Raw genomic sequence first — 22,647 nt, 5'->3', positions numbered from 1 at the left:
CCCCTCTGAGTAAGAATATTTGTGTAGCAAGGTTATTGAATAATAACAACAATAATACGACCTGTTAGAGGAGTACAACATCAACAATAATACGACTTGTTAGAGGAGTACAACAACAATAATAATAATACGACTTGTGAGAGAAGTACAACAACAATAATACGACTTGTTAGAGGAGTACAACCACAATAATAATAATATGACTTGTTAGAGGAGTACAACATCAACAATAATAATACGACTTGTTAGAGGAGTACAACATCAACAATAATAATATGACTTGTTAGAGGAGTACAACAACAATAATACGACCTGTTAGAGGAGTACAACATCAATAATAATACGACTTGTTAGAGAAGTACAACAACAATAATACGACTTGTTAGAGAAGTATAACATCAATAATAATAATACGACCTGTTAGAGGAGTACAACAACAATAATACGACTTGTTAGAGGAGTACAACATCAATAATACGACTTTTTAGAGAAATACAACATCCACAATAATACGACTTGTTAAAGGAGTACAACCACAATAATAATAATATGACTTGTTAGAGGAGTACAACATCAACAATAATAATACGACTTGTTAGAGAAGTACAACATCAATAATAATACGACTTGTTAGAGAAGTAAAACAACAATAATACGACTTCTTAGAGGAGTATAACATCAATAATAATAATACGACCTGTTAGAGGAGTACAACAACAATAGTACGACTTGTTAGAGGAGTATAACATCAATAATAATAATACGACTTGTTAGAGGAGTACAACCACAATAATAATAATACGACTTGTTAGAGGAGTATAACATCAATAATAATAATACGACTTGTTAGAGAAGTACAACAACAATAATACGACTTGTTAGAGGAGTATAACATCAATAATACGACTTATTAGAGGAGTACAACATCAACAATAATACGACTTGTTAGAGGAGTATAACATCAATAATAATAATACGACCTGTTAGAGGAGTACAACAACAATAATACAACTTGTTAGAGAAGTACAACAACAATAATACGACTTGTTAGAGAAGTATAACATCAATAATAATAATACGACTTGTTAGAGAAGTACAACATCAACAATAATACGACTTGTTAGAGGAGTATAACATCAATAATAATAATACGACCTGTTAGAGGAGTACAACAACAATAATACGACTTGTTAGAGAAGTACAACAACAATAATACGACTTGTTAGAGGAGTATAACATCAATAATAATAATACGACTTGTTAGAGAAGTACAACATCAACAATAATACGACTTGTTAGAGGAGTATAACATCAATAATAATAATACGACTTGTTAGAGGAGTACAACATCAACAATAATACGACTTGTTAAGAGTAGAACATCAACAATAATACGACTTGTTAGAGGAGTAGAACATGAATAATAATAATACGACTTGTTAGAGACCTGAGTACAACATCAACAATAATACGAATTGTTAGAGGAGTACAACAATAATAATAATACGACTTGTTAGAGAAGTACAACAACAATAATAATAATACGACTTGTTAGAGGAGTACAACATCAACAACAATAATAATAATACATGACTTACGACTTAGAGAAGTAGAACAACAACAATAATACGACTTGTTAGAGGAGTACAACATCAATAATAATAATACGACTAATACGACCTGTTAGAGGAGTACAACATCAACAATAATACGACTTGTTAGAGAAGTACAACAACAATAATACGACTTGTTAGAGAAGTATAACATCAATAATAATAATACGACTTGTTAAGAGGACAACATCAACAACAATAATACGTAGAACATACAACAATAATACGACTTGTTAGAGGGTACAACAACAATAATACGACTTGTTAAGAGTACAACATCAACAATAATACGACTTGTTAGAGGAGTACAACATCAACAACAATAATACGACTTGTTAGAGGAGTAATAATAATACGACTTGTTAGAGGTAGAATAACAACAATAATACACTTGTTAGAGGTACAATAACAATAATACGACTTGTTAGAGGAGTACAACAACAATAATAATAATACGACTTGTTACAACAACAATAATACGACTTGTTAGAGGAGTACAACATCAACAATAATACGACTTGTTAGAGGAGTACAACATCAACAATAATACGACTTGTTAGAGGAGTACAACATCAACAACAATAATACGACTTGTTAGAGGAGTACAACATCAATAATAATACAACTTGTTAGAGAAGTAAAACAACAATAATACGACTTGTTAGAGAAGTATAACATCAATAATAATAATACGACTTGTTAGAGAAGTACAACAACAATAATACGACTTGTTAGAGGACTATAACATCAATAATAATAATACGACTTGTTAGGACACATAATAATAATACGACTTGTTAGAGGAGTATAACATCAATAATAATAATACGACTTGTTAGAGAAGTACAACAACAATAATACGACTTGTTAGAGGAGTATAACATCAATAATAATAATACGACCTGTTAGAGGAGTACAACAACAATAATACGACTTGTTAGAGAAGTACAACAACAATAATACGACTTGTTAGAGGAGTATAACATCAATAATAATAATACGACTTGTTAGAGAAGTACAACATCAACAATAATACGACTTGTTAGAGGAGTATAACATCAATAATAATAATACGACTTGTTAGAGGAGTACAACATGAACAATAATACGACTTGTTAGAGAAGTAGAACATGAACAACAATAATACGACTTGTTAGAGGAGTACAACATCAACAATAATACGACTTGTTAGAGGAGTACAACAACAATAATAATAATACGACTTGTTAGAGGAGTACAACAACAATAATACGACTTGTTAGAGAGTAGTACAAACAACAATAATACGACTTGTTAGAGGGGTAGAACGACTTGTTAGAGGAGTACAACATCAACAATAATACGACTTGTTAGAGGGTAGTACATAATACGACTTGTTAGAGGAGTACAACAACAATAATACGACTTGTTAATACGACTTGAGTACAACAACAATAATAATAATACGACTTGTTAGAGAAGTACAACAACAATAATAATAATACGACTTGTTAGAGGAGTACAACATCAACAACAATAATACGACTTGTTAGAGGAGTAGAACATGAACAATAATACGACTTGTTAGAGGAGTAGAACATGAACAACAATAATACGACTTGTTAGAGGAGTACAACATCAACAATAATACGACTTGTTAGAGGACAACAACAATAATACGACCTGTTAGAGGGTACAACATCAACAATAATACGACTTGTTAGAGGGTACAACAACAATAATACGACTTGTTAGAGTACAACAAAACAACAATAATACGACTTGTTAGAGGAGTATAACATCAATAATAATAATACGACTTGTTAGAGGAGTACAACAACAATAATACGACTTGTTAGAGGAGTACAAACAACATCAATAATACGACTTGTTAGAGAAATACAACATCAACAATAATACGACTTGTTAAAGGAGTACAACACAATAATAATAATACGACTTGTTAGAGGTAGTAACAACAATAATACAACAATAATAATACGACTTGTTAGAGAAGTACAACATCAATAATAATACGACTTGTTAGAGAGTAATAACAACAATAATACGACTTGTTAGAGGAGTATAACATCAATAATAATAATACGACCTGTTAGAGGAGTACAACAACAATAATACGACTTGTTAGAGGAGTATAACATCAATAATAATAATACGACCTGTTAGAGGAGTACAACATCAACAATAATACGACTTGTTAGAGGAGTATAACATCAATAATAATAATACGACTTGTTAGAGGAGTACAACATCAACAATAATACGACTTGTTAGAGTAAGTACAACATCAACAATAATACGACTTGTTAGAGGTAGTACAACAACAATAATAATAATACGACTTGTTAGAGGAGTATAAACATCAATAATAATAATACGACTTGTTAGAGAAGTACAACAACAATAATACGACTTGTTAGAGGTAGTATAACATCAATAATAATAATACGACTTGTTAGAGGAGTACAACATCAACAATAATACGACTTGTTAGAGGAGTATAACATCAATAATAATAATACGACTTGTTAGAGGTTAGAGTACAACAACAATAATACGACTTGTTAGAGAAGTACAACAACAATAATAATACGACTTGTTAGAGGAGTACAAATACATCAATAATAATAATACGACTTGTTAGAGGGTACAACATCAATAATAATAATATGACTTGTTAGAGGAGTACAACATCAACAATAATAATACGACTTGTTAGAGGAGTACAACATCAATAATAATACGACTTGTTAGAGAAGTAAAACAACAATAATACGACTTGTTAGAGGAGTATAACATCAATAATAATAATACGACCTGTTAGAGGAGTACAACAACAATAATACGACTTGTTAGAGGAGTACAACATCAATAATAATAATACGACTTGTTAGAGGAGTACAACCACAATAATAATAATACGACTTGTTAGAGGAGTATAACATCAATAATAATAATACGACTTGTTAGAGAAGTACAACAACAATAATACGACTTGTTAGAGGAGTATAACATCAATAATAATACGACTTGTTAGAGGGAGTACAACATCAACAATAATACGACTTGTTAGAGGAGTATAACATCAATAATAATAATACGACTTGTTAGAGGGTATAACAACAACAATAATAATACGACTTGTTAGAGAAGTACAACAACAATAATACGACTTGTTAGAGAAGTATAACATCAATAATAATAATACGACTTGTTAGAGAAGTACAACATCAACAATAATACGACTTGTTAGAGGAGTATAACATCAATAATAATAATACGACTTGTTAGAGGAGTACAACAACAATAATACGACTTGTTAGAGGTACAACAACAATAATACGACTTGTTAGAGGTATAACATATAACATCAATAATCAACAATAATACGACTTGTTAGAGAAGTACAACATCAACAATAATACGACTTGTTAGAGGAGTATAACATCAATAATAATAATACGACCTGTTAGAGGAGTACAACATCAACAATAATACGACTTGTTAGAGGAGTATAACATCAATAATAATAATACGACTTGTTAGAGACTTGTTAGAGGGTACACAACATCAATAATAATAATACGACTTGTTAGAGAAGTACAACATACAATAATACGACTTGTTAGAGGGTATAACATCAATAATAATAATACGACTAACAATAATACGACTTGTTAGAGGAGTAACAATAATACGACTTGTTAGAGGAGTAAACATAATAATAATACGACTTGTTAGAGAAGTACAACAACAATAATACGACTTGTTAGAGGAGTATAACATCAACAATAATAATAATACGACTTGTTAGAGAGTACAACATCAATAATACGACTTGTTAGAGGAGTACAATAATACACAACAATAATACGACTTGTTAGAGGGGTAGTATAACATCAATAATAATAATACGACTTGTTAGAGAGTACAACATCAACAATAATACGACTTGTTAGAGGAGTAGTACAATAATACACTTGTAGATAATAATACGACTTGTTAGAGGAGTACAACATCAACAATAATAATACGACTTGTTAGAGAAGTACAACAACAATAATACGACTTGTTAGAGGAGTATAACATCAATAATAATACGACTTGTTAGAGAAGTACAACATCAACAATAATACGACTTGTTAGAGGAGTACAACATCAATAATAATAATACGACTTGTTAGAGGAGTACAACAACAATAATACGACTTGTTAGAGGAGTACAACAACAACAATAATACGACTTGTTAGAGAAGTATAACATCAATAATAATAATACGACTTGTTAGAGAAGTACAACATCAACAATAATACGACTTGTTAGAGGAGTACAACCACAATAATAATAATACGACTTGTTAGAGGAGTATAACATCAATAATAATAATACGACTTGTTAGAGAAGTACAACAACAATAATACGACTTGTTAGAGGAGTATAACATCAATAATAATAATACGACTTGTTAGAGGAGTACAACAACAACAATAATACGACTTGTTAGAGAAGTACAACAACAATAATACGACTTGTTAGAGGAGTACAACAACAATAATAATAATACGACTTGTTAGAGAAGTACAACAACAATAATACGACTTGTTAGAGGAGTACAACAATCAATAATAATAATAATACGACTTGTTAGAGGAGTACAACATGAACAATAATACGACTTGTTAGAGAAGTAGAACATGAACAACAATAATACGACTTGTTAGAGGAGTACAACATCAACAATAATACAAACTTGTTAGAAGAGTACAACAACAATAATACGACCTGTTAGAGGAGTACAACATCAACAATAATACGACTTGTTAGAGGAGTACAACAACAATAATACGACCTGTTAAAGGAGTACAACATCAATAATAATACGACTTGTTAGAGAAGTACAACAACAATAATACGACCTGTTAGAGGAGTACAACATCAACAACAATACGACTTGTTAGAGGAGTACAACAACAATAATAATAATACGACTTGTTAGAGAAGTACAACAACAATAATACGACTTGTTAGAGGAGTACAACCACAATAATAATAATATGACTTGTTAGAAAAGTGCAACATCAACAATAATAATATGACTTGTTAGAGGAGTACAACAACAATAATACGACCTGTTAGAGGAGTACAACATCAATAATAATACGACTTGTTAGAGAAGTACAACAACAATAATACGACTTGTTAGAGAAGTATAACATCAATAATAATAATACGACCTATTAGAGGAGTACAACAACAATAATACGACTTGTTAGAGGAGTAAAACATCAATAATACGACTTGTTAGAGAAATACAACATCAACAATAATACGACTTGTTAAAGGAGTACAACCACAATAATAATAATATGACTTGTTAGAGGAGTACAACATCAACAATAATAATACGACTTGTTAGAGAAGTACAACATCAATAATAATACGACTTGTTAGAGAAGTAAAACAACAATAATACGACTTGTTAGAGGAGTATAACATCAATAATAATAATACGACCTGTTAGAGGAGTACAACAACAATAATACGACTTGTTAGAGGAGTATAACATCAATAATAATAATACGACCTGTTAGAGGAGTACAACATCAACAATAATACGACTTGTTAGAGGAGTATAACATCAATAATAATAATACGACTTGTTAGAGGAGTACAACATCAATAATACGACTTGTTAGAGAAGTACAACATCAACAATAATACGACTTGTTAGAGGAGTACAACCACAATAATAATAATACGACTTGTTAGAGGAGTATAACATCAATAATAATAATACGACTTGTTAGAGAAGTACAACAACAATAATACGACTTGTTAGAGGAGTATAACATCAATAATAATAATACGACTTATTAGAGGAGTACAACATCAACAATAATACGACTTGTTAGAGGAGTATAACATCAATAATAATAATACGACCTGTTAGAGGAGTACAACAACAATAATACGACTTGTTAGAGAAGTACAACAACAATAATACGACTTGTTAGAGGAGTATAACATCAATAATAATAATACGACTTGTTAGAGAAGTACAACATCAACAATAATACGACTTGTTAGAGGAGTATAACATCAATAATAATAATACGACTTGTTAGAGGAGTACAACATCAATAATACGACTTGTTAGAGAAGTACAACATCAACAATAATACGACTTGTTAGAGGAGTACAACAACAATAATAATAATATGATTTGTTAGAGGAGTACAACATCAACAATAATAATACGACGTGTTAGAGGAGTACAACATCAATAATAATACGACTTGTTAGAGAAGTACAACAACAATAATACGACTTGTTAGAGGAGTATAACATCAATAATAATAATACGACCTGTTAGAGGAGTACAACAACAATAATACGACTTGTTAGAGGAGTATAACATCAATAATAATAATACGACTTGTTAGAGAAGTACAACAACAATAATACGACTTGTTAGAGGAGTATAACATCAATAATAATAATACGACCTGTTAGAGGAGTACAACAACAATAATACGACTTGTTAGAGAAGTATAACATCAATAATAATACGACTTGTTAGAGAAGTACAACAACAATAATACGACTTGTTAGAGGAGTATAACATCAATAATAATAATACGACCTGTTAGAGGAGTACAACAACAATAATACGACTTGTTAGAGGAGTATAACATCAATAATAATAATACGACCTGTTAGAGGAGTACAACAACAATAATACGACTTGTTAGAGGAGTATAACATCAATAATAATAATACGACTTGTTAGAGAAGTACAACATCAACAATAATACGACTTGTTAGAGGAGTATAACATCAATAATAATAATACGACCTGTTAGAGGAGTACAACAACAATAATACGACTTGTTAGAGGAGTATAACATCAATAATAATAATACGACTTGTTAGAGAAGTACAACAACAATAATACGACTTGTTAGAGGAGTATAACATCAATAATAATAATACGACCTGTTAGAGGAGTACAACAACACTAATACGACTTGTTAGAGAAGTACAACATCAATAATAATACGACTTGTTAGAGAAGTAAAACAACAATAATACGACTTGTTAAAGTAGTATAACATCAATAATAATAATACGACCTGTTAGAGGTGTACAACAACAATAATACGACTTGTTAGAGGAGTATAACATCAATAATAATAATACGACTTGTTAGAGAAATACAACATCAACAATAATACGACTTGTTAGAGGAGTATAACATCAATAATAATAATACGACCTGTTAGAGGAGTACAACAACAATAATACGACTTGTTAGAGGAGTATAACATCAATAATAATAATACGACTTGTTAGAGAAGTACAACAACAATAATATGACTTGTTAGAGGAGTATAACATCAATAGTAATAATACGACCTGTTAGAGGAGTACAACAACAATAATACGACTTGTTAGAGAAGTACAACAACAATAATACGACTTGTTAGAGGAGTATAACATCAATAATAATAATACGACTTATTAGAGGAGTACAACATCAACAATAATACGACTTGTTAGAGGTATAACATCAATAATAATCGACCTGTTATAAATAATAATAATACGACCTGTTAGAGGAGTACAACAACAATAATACGACTTGTTAGAGAAGTACAACAACAATAATACGACTTGTTAGAGGAGTATAACATCAATAATAATAACACGACTTGTTAGAGAAGTACAACATCAACAATAATACGACTTGTTAGAGGAGTATAACATCAATAATAATAATACGACTTGTTAGAGGAGTACAACATCAATAATACGACTTGTTAGAGAAGTACAACATCAACAATAATACGACTTGTTAGAGGAGTACAACAACAATAATAATAATATGATTTGTTAGAGGAGTACAACATCAACAATAATAATACGACTTGTTAGAGGAGTACAACATCAATAATAATACGACTTGTTAGAGAAGTACAACAACAATAATACGACTTGTTAGAGGAGTATAACATCAATAATAATAATACGACCTGTTAGAGGAGTAAACAACAATAATACGACTTGTTAGAGGAGTATAACATCAATAATAATAATACGACTTGTTAGAGAAGTACAACAACAATAATACGACTTGTTAGAGGAGTATAACATCAATAATAATAATACGACCTGTTAGAGGAGTACAACAACAATAATACGACTTGTTAGAGAAGTATAACATCAATAATAATACGACTTGTTAGAGAAGTACAACAACAATAATACGACTTGTTAGAGGAGTATAACATCAATAATAATAATACGACCTGTTAGAGGAGTACAACAACAATAATACGACTTGTTAGAGGAGTATAACATCAATAATAATAATACGACCTATTAGAGGAGTATAACATCAATAATAATAATACGACCTGTTAGAGGAGTACAACAACAATAATACGACTTGTTAGAGGAGTATAACATCAATAATAATACGACTTGTTAGAGAAGTACAACATCAACAATAATACGACTTGTTAGAGGAGTATAACATCAATAATAATAATACGACCTGTTAGAGGAGTACAACAACAATAATACGACTTGTTAGAGGAGTATAACATCAATAATAATAATACGACTTGTTAGAGAAGTACAACAACAATAATACGACTTGTTAGAGGAGTATAACATCAATAATAATAATACAACCTGTTAGAGGAGTACAACAACAATAATACGACTTGTTAGAGGAGTATAACATCAATAATAATACGACTTGTTAGAGAAGTACAAAATCAACAATAATACGACTTGTTAGAGGAGTATAACATCAATAATAATAATACGACCTGTTAGAGAAGTACAACAACAATAATACGACTTGTTATAGGAGTATAACATCAATAGTAATAATACGACCTGTTAGAGGAGTACAACAACAATAATACGACTTGTTAGAGAAGTACAACATCAATAATAATACGACTTGTTAGAGAAGTAAAACAACAATAATACGACTTGTTAGAGGAGTATAACATCAATAATAATAATACGACCTGTTAGAGGAGTACAACATCAACAATAATACGACTTGTTAGAGGAGTATAACATCAATAATAATAATACGACTTGTTAGAGGAGTACAACATCAATAATACGACTTGTTTGAGAAATACAACATCAACAATAATACGACTTGTTAGAGGAGTATAACATCAATAATAATAATACGACTTGTTAGAGAAGTACAACAACAATAATACGACTTGTTATAGGAGTATAACATCAATAGTAATAATACGACTTGTTAGAGGAGTACAACAACAATAATACGACTTGTTAGAGGAGTACAACATCAATAATACGACTTGTTAGAGAAGTACAACAACAATAATACGACTTGTTAGAGGAGTATAACATCAATAATAATAATACGACTTGTTAGAGAAGTACAACATCAACAATAATACGACTTGTTAGAGGAGTATAACATCAATAATAATAATACGACTTGTTAGAGGAGTACAACATCAATAATACGACTTGTTAGAGAAATACAACATCAACAATAATACGACTTGTTAGAGGAGTACAACCACAATAATAATAATACGACTTGTTAGAGGAGTATAACATCAACAATAATAATACGACTTGTTAGAGGAGTACAACAACAATAATAATACGACTTGTTAGAGAAGTACAACAACAATAATACGACTTGTTAGAGGAGTATAACATCAATAATAATAATACGACTTGTTAGAGGAGTACAACATCAACAATAATACGACTTGTTAGAGGAGTATAACATCAATAATAATAATACGACTTGTTAGAGGAGTACAACATCAATAATACGACTTGTTAGAGGAGTACAACATCAACAATAATACGACTTGTTAGAGGAGTATAACATCAATAATAATAATACGACTTGTTAGAGGAGTACAACAACAATAATACGACTTGTTAGAGGATAAACATCAATAATAATAATACGACTTGTTAGAGGAGTACAACATCAATAATACGACTTGTTAATAATAATAATACGACTTGTTAGAGGAGTATAACACATCAATAATAATACGACTTGTTAGAGGAGTACAACAACAATAATACGACTTGTTAGAGGAGTATAACATCAATAATAATAATACGACTTGTTAGAGAAGTACAACATCAACAATAATACGACTTGTTAGAGGACTATAACATCAATAATGATAATACGACTGTTAGAGGAGTACAACAACAATAATACGACTTGTTAGAGAAGTACAACATCAATAATAATACGACTTGTTAGAGAAGTAAAACAACAATAATACGACTTGTTAGAGTAGTATAACATCAATAATAATAATACGACCTGTTAGAGGAGTACAAAAACAATAATACGACTTGTTAGAGGAGTATAACATCAATAATAATAATACGATTTGTTAGAGAAGTACAACATCAACAATAATACGACTTGTTAGAGGAGTATAACATCAATAATAATAATACGACCTGTTAGAGGAGTACAACAACAATAATACGACTTGTTAGAGGAGTATAACATCATTAATAATAATACGACCTGTTAGAGGAGTACAACAACAATAATACGACTTGTTAGAGGAGTATAACATCAATAATAATAATACGACTTGTTAGAGAAGTTTAACAACAATAATACGACTTGTTAGAGGAGTATAACATCAATAATAATAATACGACCTGTTAGAGGAGTACAACAACAATAATACGACTTTTTAGAGGAGTATAACATCAATAATAATAATACGACTTGTTAGAGGAGTACAACATCAATAATACGACTTGTTAGAGGAGTACAACATCAATAATACGACCTGTTAGAGGAGTACAACAACAATAATACGACTTTTTAGAGGAGTATAACATCAATAATACGACCTGTTAGAGGAGTACAACAACAATAATACGACTTTTTAGAGGAGTATAACATCAATAATAATAATACGACTTGTTAGAGGAGTACAACATCAATAATACGACCTGTTAGAGGAGTACAACAACAATAATACGACTTTTTAGAGGAGTATAACATCAATAATAATAATACGACTTGTTAGAGGAGTACAACATCAAGAATACGACTTGTTAGAGGAGTACAACATCAATAATACGACTTGTTAGAGGAGTACATCAATAATACGACTTGTTAGATGAGTATAACATCAATAATAATAATACGACCTGTTAGAGGAGTATAACATCAATAATAATAATACGACCTGTTAAAGGAGTACAACAACAATAATACGACTTGTTAGAGGAGTATAACATCAATAATAATAATACGACTTGTTAGAGGAGTATAACATCAATAATAATAATACGACCTGTTAGAGGAGTACAACAACAATAATACGACTTGTTAGAGGAGTATAACATCAATAATAATAATATGACTTGTTAGAGGAGTACAACATCAATAATACGACTTGTTAGAGGAGTACAACATCAACAATAATACGACTTGTTAGAGGAGTATAACATCAATAATAATAATACGACCTGTTAGAGGAGTACAACAACAATAATACGACTTGTTAGAGGAGTATAACATCAATAATAATAATACGACTTGTTAGAGAAGTACAACATCAACAATAATACGACTTGTTAGAGGACTATAACATCAATAATAATAATACGACTGTTAGAGGAGTACAACAACAATAATACGACCTGTTAGAGGAGTACAACATCAATAATAATACGACTTGTTAGAGAAGTTCAACAACAATAATACGACTTGTTAGAGGAGTATAACATCTATAATAATAATACGACCTGTTAGAGGAGTACAACAACAATAATACGACTTGTTAGAGAAGTACAACAACAATAATACGACCTGTTAGAGGAGTATAACATCAATAATAATAATACGACTTGTTAGAGAAGTACATCAACAATAATACGACTTGTTAGAGGAGTATAACATCAACAATAATAATAATACGACTTGTTAGAGGAGTATAACATCAATAATAATAATACGACGTGTTAGAGGAGTACAACAACAATAATACGACTTGTTAGAGGAGTATAACATCAATAATAATAATACGACTTGTTAGAGAAGTACAACATCAACAATAATACAACTTGTTAGAGGAGTATGACATCAATAATAATAATACGACCTTTTAGAGGAGTACAACAACAATAATACGACTTGTTAGAGGAGTACAACATCAACAATAATACGACTTGTTAGAGGAGTATAACATCAATAATAATAATACGACCTGTTAGAGGAGTACAACAACAATAATACTACTTGTTAGAGGAGTATAACATCAATAATAATAATACGACTTGTTAGAGGAGTTCAACAACAATAATACGACTTGTTAGAGGATTATAACATCTATAATAATAATACGACTTGTTAGAGAAGTACAAGAACAATAATACGACTTGTTAGAGGAGTATAACATCAATAATAATAATACGACCTGTTAGAGGAGTACAACAACAATAATACGACTTGTTAGAGGAGTATAACATCAATAATAATAATACGACTTGTTAGAGGAGTACAACATCAATAATACGACTTGTTAGAGAAGTACATCAACAATAATACGACTTGTTAGAGGAGTATAACATCAACAATAATAATAATACGACTTGTTAGAGGAGTATAACATCAATAATAATAATACGTCCTGTTAGAGGAGTACAACAACAATAATACGACTTGTTAGAGGAGTATAACATCAATAATAATAATACGACTTGTTAGAGAAGTACAACAACAATAATACGACTTGTTAGAGGAGTATAACATCAATAATAATAATACGACCTGTTAGAGGAGTACAACAACAATAATACGACTTGTTAGAGGAGTATAACATCAATAATAATAATACGACTTGTTAGAGGAGTACAACATCAATAATACGACTTGTTAGAGAAGTACAACATCAACAATAATACGACTTGTTAGAGGAGTACAACCACAATAATAATAATATGACTTGTTAGAGGAGTACAACATCAACAATAATTATACGACTTGTTAGAGGAGTACAACATCAACAATAATAATATGACTTGTTAGAGGAGTACAACAACAATAATACGACTTGTTAGGGGAGTACAACATCAACAAAATCAATGTATCTTGGTTTTGGATCAAAACACCAAAAACAACAATACATTTTGTCATAAGTAGCAATATACCACCAACAAAAATATTCGTTTTTACAAGAAACACAACAACAACAATAAACGATTATAAGAAACACAAGACCAACAACAACAATAGAACTTGTTATAAGAAACACAACTCTAACAACAACAATACACCGTGTTATAAGTGTTAACGGAATGTTATGCTACGCTATCAACAACGATAAAAATTTTTGGAGTTTAAAATCACAGCAGAGTTGTGACGGACCAGGCTTAGCGGTTATCATAGCCCAGTACGAATGGGAAGATCCAAGATTCGAGTCTCTAAGCTGCTGCATACGCTTCGCACTTTCAACTGTCAACTCTAATAGCTGGGTAAAAAAAATGTAGCAGTTGTTACTACTGACTGACTGCTCTCCCTCTGATTAATGGTTTAAAACTTAGAACATCAGCCATTGTAAGTACGAAGTGCCGTTTAGGTTAAGATACACCAAAAGATTAGAGTTCAGCTTAAAGAAAAGATTCTGACGGTTAATAGGTAAAAATTCTCTAAGGTTTCACCATTAGAAAAGTGTAAAATAGACTTAGTTAAGCACATGTTTGAATTTCATCTAGCCAGACATCTATTTATCTACATATATACAAACTATATAGATGCACAAAATGTTAAGTACATCAACTGCTTCAGAGGTGGTTATATGCTTAATAAGATGATACGATTAAGTGAAATTAATGCCATATGTGGTTAAGATAAATCCGTGCAATATCATTCGATGTTATAATTTGTAGGCTTAAAAGTTCTCAGTCTGTTTCGTTAGCTTAAAATTAATAGAGCTTAAAGCAGAACAAAAATAGCAAGTGACTAGAATTCGATTTCTAAGGCTTCTGTTACGATTGTTCAAATACAAGTTTTTTGATAATTTATACCAACAGAGCCTCATTGTGGCTGTTAATGAAACTATTCAAGCTATTTCTGATAGTTTAATCGAACGTGTCATACACGGTTTCCTAAGAAGCTATTTTGTTTGTAATAAAACCACTTACAAGACATACCCATATATATGTGTGTTTGTGTGTGTTATGATCATGTGTACTTGTGCAGTTTATTATGTATAAATCTCTCCCCCGCAATATGCCACACAACGTCTGTGTATAATATCTCATTCAAACATTATAGGCTAATACGCACTAGATCCAAAATTACGTTCTTGTAATTTTATCGCCCTCTAGTAGTAGAAAAGAATTGTATTTTTATGGTTATCAAGAGCTTACGCAACCACAAACTATTTTGTGTTTATTGCGTAGTTATATAAAAGTAACAAAATAAAACTCCTTGACAGACATGGCTGACGTCACATATAAATACTGTATTAAAGTACAAGTGGGTTCTATAAAAGAACAAAAATAAACAAACGTGATATTATCAAGAAGTATCCCACATATAGGACTCACAAAATTTATATTTTATTATACCCAGGAGATTTCATTGTCATTTTCCCGAGAGGGGATCAAAGGTCGCCTGAAGGGTCACCTATTTTAACTAAAGTGTTGTCTGTCCATCAGTCAGTAGACCCTGAAATGACGTCACATAACGGACGCTGAACGTTCCAAGTTATACGGTCGTGGCATCTGTAGAATATGCGCATGCATCACGAGAATAATTATTCACTCTGCAGGCTACAACATAATATGACATATGAACTTCAAACGCAAGAAATAAAAATATTTGCTACTTTGAATTTTGCTTTCGTCTACTCTTGAAAGAAGAGACTTTCGGGGACCCTGCAGAAGTACATTTGATAAATATTAACGTCCCCTAACGCTGAAACAAATTTTAAATCTAATTTCCATATTATAATAATAAAATGAAATAGGCCCGGCATAATAAGGCTGCGACTCGTTAGTTATCGCGCTAAACATTATATGTATAATGTGACGGTCAATCCCACTTTCGTTGGTAAAAGAGTAGCCCAAGAGTTGGCGGTGGGTGGTGATGACTAGCTGCCTTCCCTCTAGTCTTACACTGCAAAATTAGGGACGGCTAGCACAGATAGCCCTCGAGTAGCTTTGTGCGAAATTTCCAAACAAATTCCAAACAAAATGAAATAATACTGTTTAGTTATCTTATATTTTCTTTCTTTGTTTTTGATCTTCATGCACCACTGAGAAAAGAACGTCGGACAGGTCAGTATATAAAGCTTAGTTATGAGATGCCATTTAATTGTTCTTTGAAAGACATCAGTTGAATTTTTTCAAGTTTTTTCTTGTCTTCTAGACCTCTAAATTTCGGAGTTGGTGACCCGAATTCGAATCCGTGCGATACCACAAAACATTTCCAAAACTTCAAGCTGTGAGTGTGTTAGCACTAATTGATGTCTGGCTGTCTTAACTCTGGTCAATAGTTCAAACTGACGAATGGGGAAGATAAACTGAGTAGCTTGGCCACAAACACAATTATATAATTTCTTGTCTGTCAGGCAAACGGGTAGCAGTAGTTCTGGTTCCAGGAACTTTTGCACCAAGCGCTGTTGTTTAAGTTATATCTACTTCTACTTGTAGTCAGGCCTTCTAGGTGGTCTCTTTTCTTTGTATCGATAAAAGTGATACATTTTTTTGCATCTAAGTTTGAGTAATAATTGAACACCTCGCATAGATTGCGTACTTATTGAAGCTTCTTTCAAATCTTAATTTCAGAAGTTTACCAATAATCACACGTGTTTTTCATTACGTTCACACGTTAGCAAGTTGATGTGACTTTGTATTATCAGTTTTGTTCCAACGTACATGCTCAACTGATATAGAATTTGTTTTCCTTTGACGGTTTACTTGGAAATCCAATTGCACCTGTTAAGCGAGGGCGTCCTGTGTTAAACAGATTCTTCAATAAACATGTATTATTACGCTAGAAAGGTTTACTTATCTTTGTAGGCTCAGTATGGCCAGGTGGGTTAAGGCGTTCGACTCGTCATCTGAGAGTCGCGGGTTCGAATCCCAGTCGCACCAAACATGCTCGCCCTTTCAACCGTAGGGGCGTTATAATGTGACAGTCAATCCCACTATTCATCGGGAAAAGAGTAGCCCCATAGCTGGCGGTGGGTGGTAATGACTAGCTGCCTTCCCTTTAGTCTTACACTGCTAAATTAGGGACGGCTAGCGCAGAGAGCCCTCGTGTAGCTTTGCACGAAAGACAAAAACAAAACAAATTATTTTTTGTAATTAATTTACGTGCAAGGCTACACCTCTCCATAACTGCCTTTAGTTTTAAGCTGATAGGTTAGAAGAAAGGAAGCTAAAGCGCAGCATCGCTATATCTTGAGTTGCCCTTATTACGTTCAGTTGTATGACGTAATAGTCACTCTCATAACGCACACCAACGTCTCCACAATGCGGACCATATTCTTGTTTAAAATGGTTTCGAACTGTGGTTCATCGGATTCACATTCCGAGAAGGCTAACCAGTAAAGCACGCCCATTTTTTTTTTTTGTACGTGCGCAGGCGCTCGCGTTTTAATACGCACGTGCTATTATTACACTATTAAAATATTCAGGGCAAACGTTCTTCCTCAGGTTATGTAATTAAGTTGTTTGGTTATACAGACCAGGTAAAAGCGATGCCCTGGGGACATTATGTATGATATTGTACAGTATTTGTGTATGTGTGTTAACATTGCACAGTCAGCATTGCTTCTAGGTCGTCCAGATGTCAGCATCGTTTTTCAGAGGATATTTAGGCTTAGCATCCACCTACCTGCATAATTTTTCTTAAGATATTCAGGCTTAGCATTTATCTGTCTGCATAGTTTCCTATAAGATATTCAGGCTTAACATCCAGATGCCTGCATGGTTTCCCATAAGATATTCAGACATAACATTTTTATCATATGTTGTTTTTCTGTGTCTAAACAACAAAATGTTTAAAGATTTTAAATAATCTATCTTCTTTTTTTTTTTTTTCTTGATAAAATTACCCCACCTAACGGTTGTACAACTATAACCACGTAACGGGTGTACATCTATAAATGTTTTACTGATTCTACATCTATCACAAAAAACAATGTTGTTTTAACCTCTTTACAAACAGTAGGAAAACATATATTGCCTTTGACAGGGATTTTTATTTAACTAATTAGTATGAATCGTACAATTTGTTTTGACACCTCTTAACGGGGAGGGTGCTTCATTCAACAATTTAATATTACGTCGTGCAGAAATTGACTTATTTGTGATTTAATTAAACCTTTTAGTTCACTTAGTTTGTATGTAGTTGAGCTCAAAGTTACACAAAAATCAATTTGTGCTCTGCCCACCACGAGTATCGAAACCCGGCCACGTGGGGGGGGGGGACAATTCACTTAGTAACGTTTTCCCAAACTATTTGATTTCCTCATGAAGGAAGAACTCCCAGCATGGCAGACAGAGCCTTTCAAGAAAGACGACTTAGGTCTTGTGTTAAATTATTAATTTCGACGTTTAGAACGTATAAAGTTACATGTAATTCAAAGTTGTAAATCATACTGGAGAATAACTTTGGTTGACCAATAGAAAATGTGTTTAGATCACGGACAAGAAGCATACATTTCGGTTGAATACTAGGCTGTCACGTTTATAACGCATCCGTGCCACAGAAGAGCAGAGAATGATTCTACGGCAACGGGTCGCAAACCATGGACCTGCGGATTCGCTACCAAGTCAGTAGACCTTGCAAGAAATGCATACGACGTCAAACCATGTCAATACCACCTGATTACAATATTTCCGATAGCACTCAAAACGGGTGTATTTTGCAATAGGGCCGGATTGGCCAGGTGGTTAAGACATTCAACCTGTAATCTGAAGGTCGCGGGTTCGAATCCTCGTTACACCAAACATACTCGTCCTTTCAGCCGTGGGGGCGTTATACTGTGCCGGTCAATGCCATTACTCGTTGGCAAAAGAATAGCCCAAGAGTTGGTGGTAGGTGGTGATGACACTGTAGTGGTCTTACACTGCTAAATTAGGGACGGTTAACACATATAACCCTTGTGTAGGTTTGCGCGAAATTAAAAAAAAAAGGTGCAGTAAACATCACGAAGATATTAAACGTACAAATGACGCCTTGAAGCACGTTATCCACGTATCGTATCAACGTCTTACCACAGCAAGGTAGAGGTACAAAAATCCCATCTTTTCTTCTGAAGCCACGTTAGTAATGTTCACTGTTAACACCAGCGTCAAAAATATTGCATCATTTTTTCTTCTATTTCCATTACAGGAGTTGAAACCGAAACTTGTATGACAGCTGTCTATTACCCTAGTTTGCACTTAGCCTAATTCTGTTCTTTTGAACTATCTGAAGTAACAGCTTGATTAAAGAATAGCTTGTTCATTGGAGAGGGAAAGAATGGCTGTGATTAACTTATCTTTAATAGAATTTGACAAACTACTCACTAAACCTGTACTTATAACCTTCAAACACAGACACGCACATGCATGTATATATATTTACAAAAAAAGAGAGAAGATGACACCATAAAGAACAGTGTTAAATTCACACCGCATACCCCAGTGTTAAATTCACACGGCATACCTAAACCTTACATGAAAACCAGGTACATTGATCAACTGCCCATCGTATGTTATATGCCCAGGTGATACATGTCTGTTTTGAAACTGCGTTGTTTTTATTGTTTTACGTAATATTACAATTTTATATATATGTATATATATATATATGCGTGCGTGTATGTATATATCCCCTCTCTAATTGCAGTCTTCCAGTGGAACGGAGGTAAGTCTTTGGATCTACAACGCTAAAAGCAGGGGTTTTATTCCCTTTGGTGGACACAGCACATACATAGACGTGGACACGAGTGTCATCCGCGCTAACCGTACCTAATTTAGCGGTGTAAGACTAAAGAGAAGGCACCTAGTCATCTCCACACATCGCTAGCTGTTGGGCTACTCTTTTACCAACGAATAGTGGGATCGATCGTGACATTATAAAGCTCTCCAAGGCTAAAAGAGTGAGCAGTGTCGGTGACGGGGTCCAATCCTGCAAATCACAGATTGCGAGTCAATCGCCTTAACCTTGAGACCATAAAAAGAGGTCTTTCTAGTGTGGTGTTGGAAATAGAGGAGTGAGTCTAACGTCTTTCTGGTGTGGTATGGTTGAAAACAGAGGAGTGAGTCTAACGTCTTTCTGGTGTGGTATGGTTGAAAACAGAGGAGTGAGTCTACTGTCTTTCTGGTGTGGTGTGGTTAAAAACAGAGGAGTGAGTCTACTGTCTTTCTGGTGTGATGTCTTGGAAATAGAGGAGTGAGTCTAACGTCTTTCTGGTGTGGTATGGTTGAAAACAGAGGAGTGAGTCTACTGTCTTTCTGGTGTGGTATGGTTAAAAACAGAGGAGTGAGTCTACTGTCTTTCTGGTGTGATGTCTTGGAAATAGAGGAGTGAGTCTAACGTCTTTCTGGTGTGGTATGGTTGAAAACAGAGGAGTGAGTCTACTGTCTTTCTGGTGTGATGTCTTGGAAATAGAGGAGTGAGTCTAACGTCTTTCTGGTGTGGTATGGTTGAAAACAGAGGAGTGAGTCTACTGTCTTTCTGGTGTGATGTCTTGGAAATAGAGGAGTGAGTCTAACGTCTTTCTGGTGTGGTATGGTTGAAAACAGAGGAGTGAGTCTAATGTCTTTCTGGTGTGATGTCTTGGAAATAGAGGAGTGAATCAAACGTCCTTCTGGTGTGGTACGGTTGAAAATAACGGGAAAGTCTTTATATTAAAATACAACAGAATTTCAAAACATAGACTATTGTTTTAACTTTCAGTCGTATCAAAATCCTGATTACCATTAAGACTGAGTGAAAATTACTACGTGAAGAAAGAGAACAGCAAGAAAAGGTAACCATGGTAACATAAATATGTCTAAATAATCACACGTGACGATAGAAGTCCATTAGGTAAAGAGAACAGTTTCTATGGAGAAATTCCATTACGTAATGTACAAAGCTACTTGGCAGGAATACTGAATGCTATAAAGTTACTACAATAAAGAAAATGTTTTTAAAACGCCAGAAGATAATTCTGGTAGAACATGATTAGGTGTTATATCGGATTAATTTCTAGCCTCTACCACCATGTTATAAAATTACAATTATTTACTTAACAAACCTGCTAAATAGTCATATCCTGGTTCCCACAACTTGTTCATTGCATCGGTTGATCGAGAGTCGAAAAGCTGGTTTTACCACTGGGGAACATCCATAATTAAAATTATGAGAAAAACAAATCTGATAAATTTCCAACAATGTCAAGCAACAGTATAAACCTAGAAGTAAGTATATAATTTCCACATCGAATAGGCCTAAGTAAGAGTAGTATTCTGATGGAATTGGAAAAATATTACGTAACAGGTATAACGATTATTTGGTTGAGTGCCCCCTGGTGGCTCATGGATATCTCTTAAGGCTCATAACACTCAGTATCTGGTCTTGATACTTGGGGGTGGTCGCAGCAGCCCGTTTGTATAACCTTAGCAATAAACATTTAGTTGAGTAACAGAAATTGTAAATTGCAATGTCATTGCTGAGTATTAGCAGAACAAACAATCATTGCTGAGTATTAGCAGAACAAACAATCATTGCTGAGTATTAGAAGAAATCAAGTATTAGCAGAACAAACAATCATTGCTGAGTATTAGCAGAACAAACAATCATTGCTGAGTATTAGAAGAACAAACAATCATTGCTGAGTATTAGCAGAACAAACAATCATTGCTGAGTATTAGAAGAACAAACAATCATTGCTGAGTATTAGCAGAACAAACAATCATTGCTGAGTATTAGCAGAACAAACAATCATTGCTGAGAAGAACAAACAATCATTGCTG

At 32.9% G+C, this 22,647-nt stretch overlaps 1 protein-coding gene and 1 pseudogene across 3 annotated transcripts in view; one reads left to right on the top strand and one right to left on the bottom strand.

Annotated features, from left to right (window-relative positions):
• The window catches only part of LOC143254278 (receptor-transporting protein 3-like), a 62,919-nt pseudogene that overhangs the window by 6,358 nt on the left and 33,914 nt on the right, over positions 1–22,647 (top strand). The window contains exon 2 of the transcript XR_013030123.1: positions 19,340–19,513. The product of XR_013030123.1 is annotated as a receptor-transporting protein 3-like (transcript). The remainder of the gene's footprint in view (positions 1–19,339; positions 19,514–22,647) is intronic.
• The window catches only part of LOC143254279 (U-Kazal-Dg21.2-like), an 87,314-nt gene that overhangs the window by 51,878 nt on the left and 12,789 nt on the right, over positions 1–22,647 (bottom strand). The window contains exon 1 of one of the 2 annotated variants that reach the window (XM_076509184.1): positions 21,930–22,217. The exons of the other annotated variant lie outside the window; for it this stretch is intronic. Coding sequence (XP_076365299.1) covers positions 21,930–21,969 — 40 coding nt within the window. The 5' untranslated portion in view covers positions 21,970–22,217. Of the gene's footprint in view, positions 1–21,929; positions 22,218–22,647 lie in introns of those variants that run through there. 2 annotated transcript variants of the gene reach the window in all.

The sequence above is a fragment of the Tachypleus tridentatus genome, chromosome 6, assembly GCF_004210375.1.
Source record: "Tachypleus tridentatus isolate NWPU-2018 chromosome 6, ASM421037v1, whole genome shotgun sequence".
NCBI lineage: Eukaryota > Metazoa > Arthropoda > Merostomata > Xiphosura > Limulidae > Tachypleus > Tachypleus tridentatus.
Note: the sequence above shows the minus strand (reverse complement) of the source record. Positions and strands in the feature narration are given on the sequence as shown.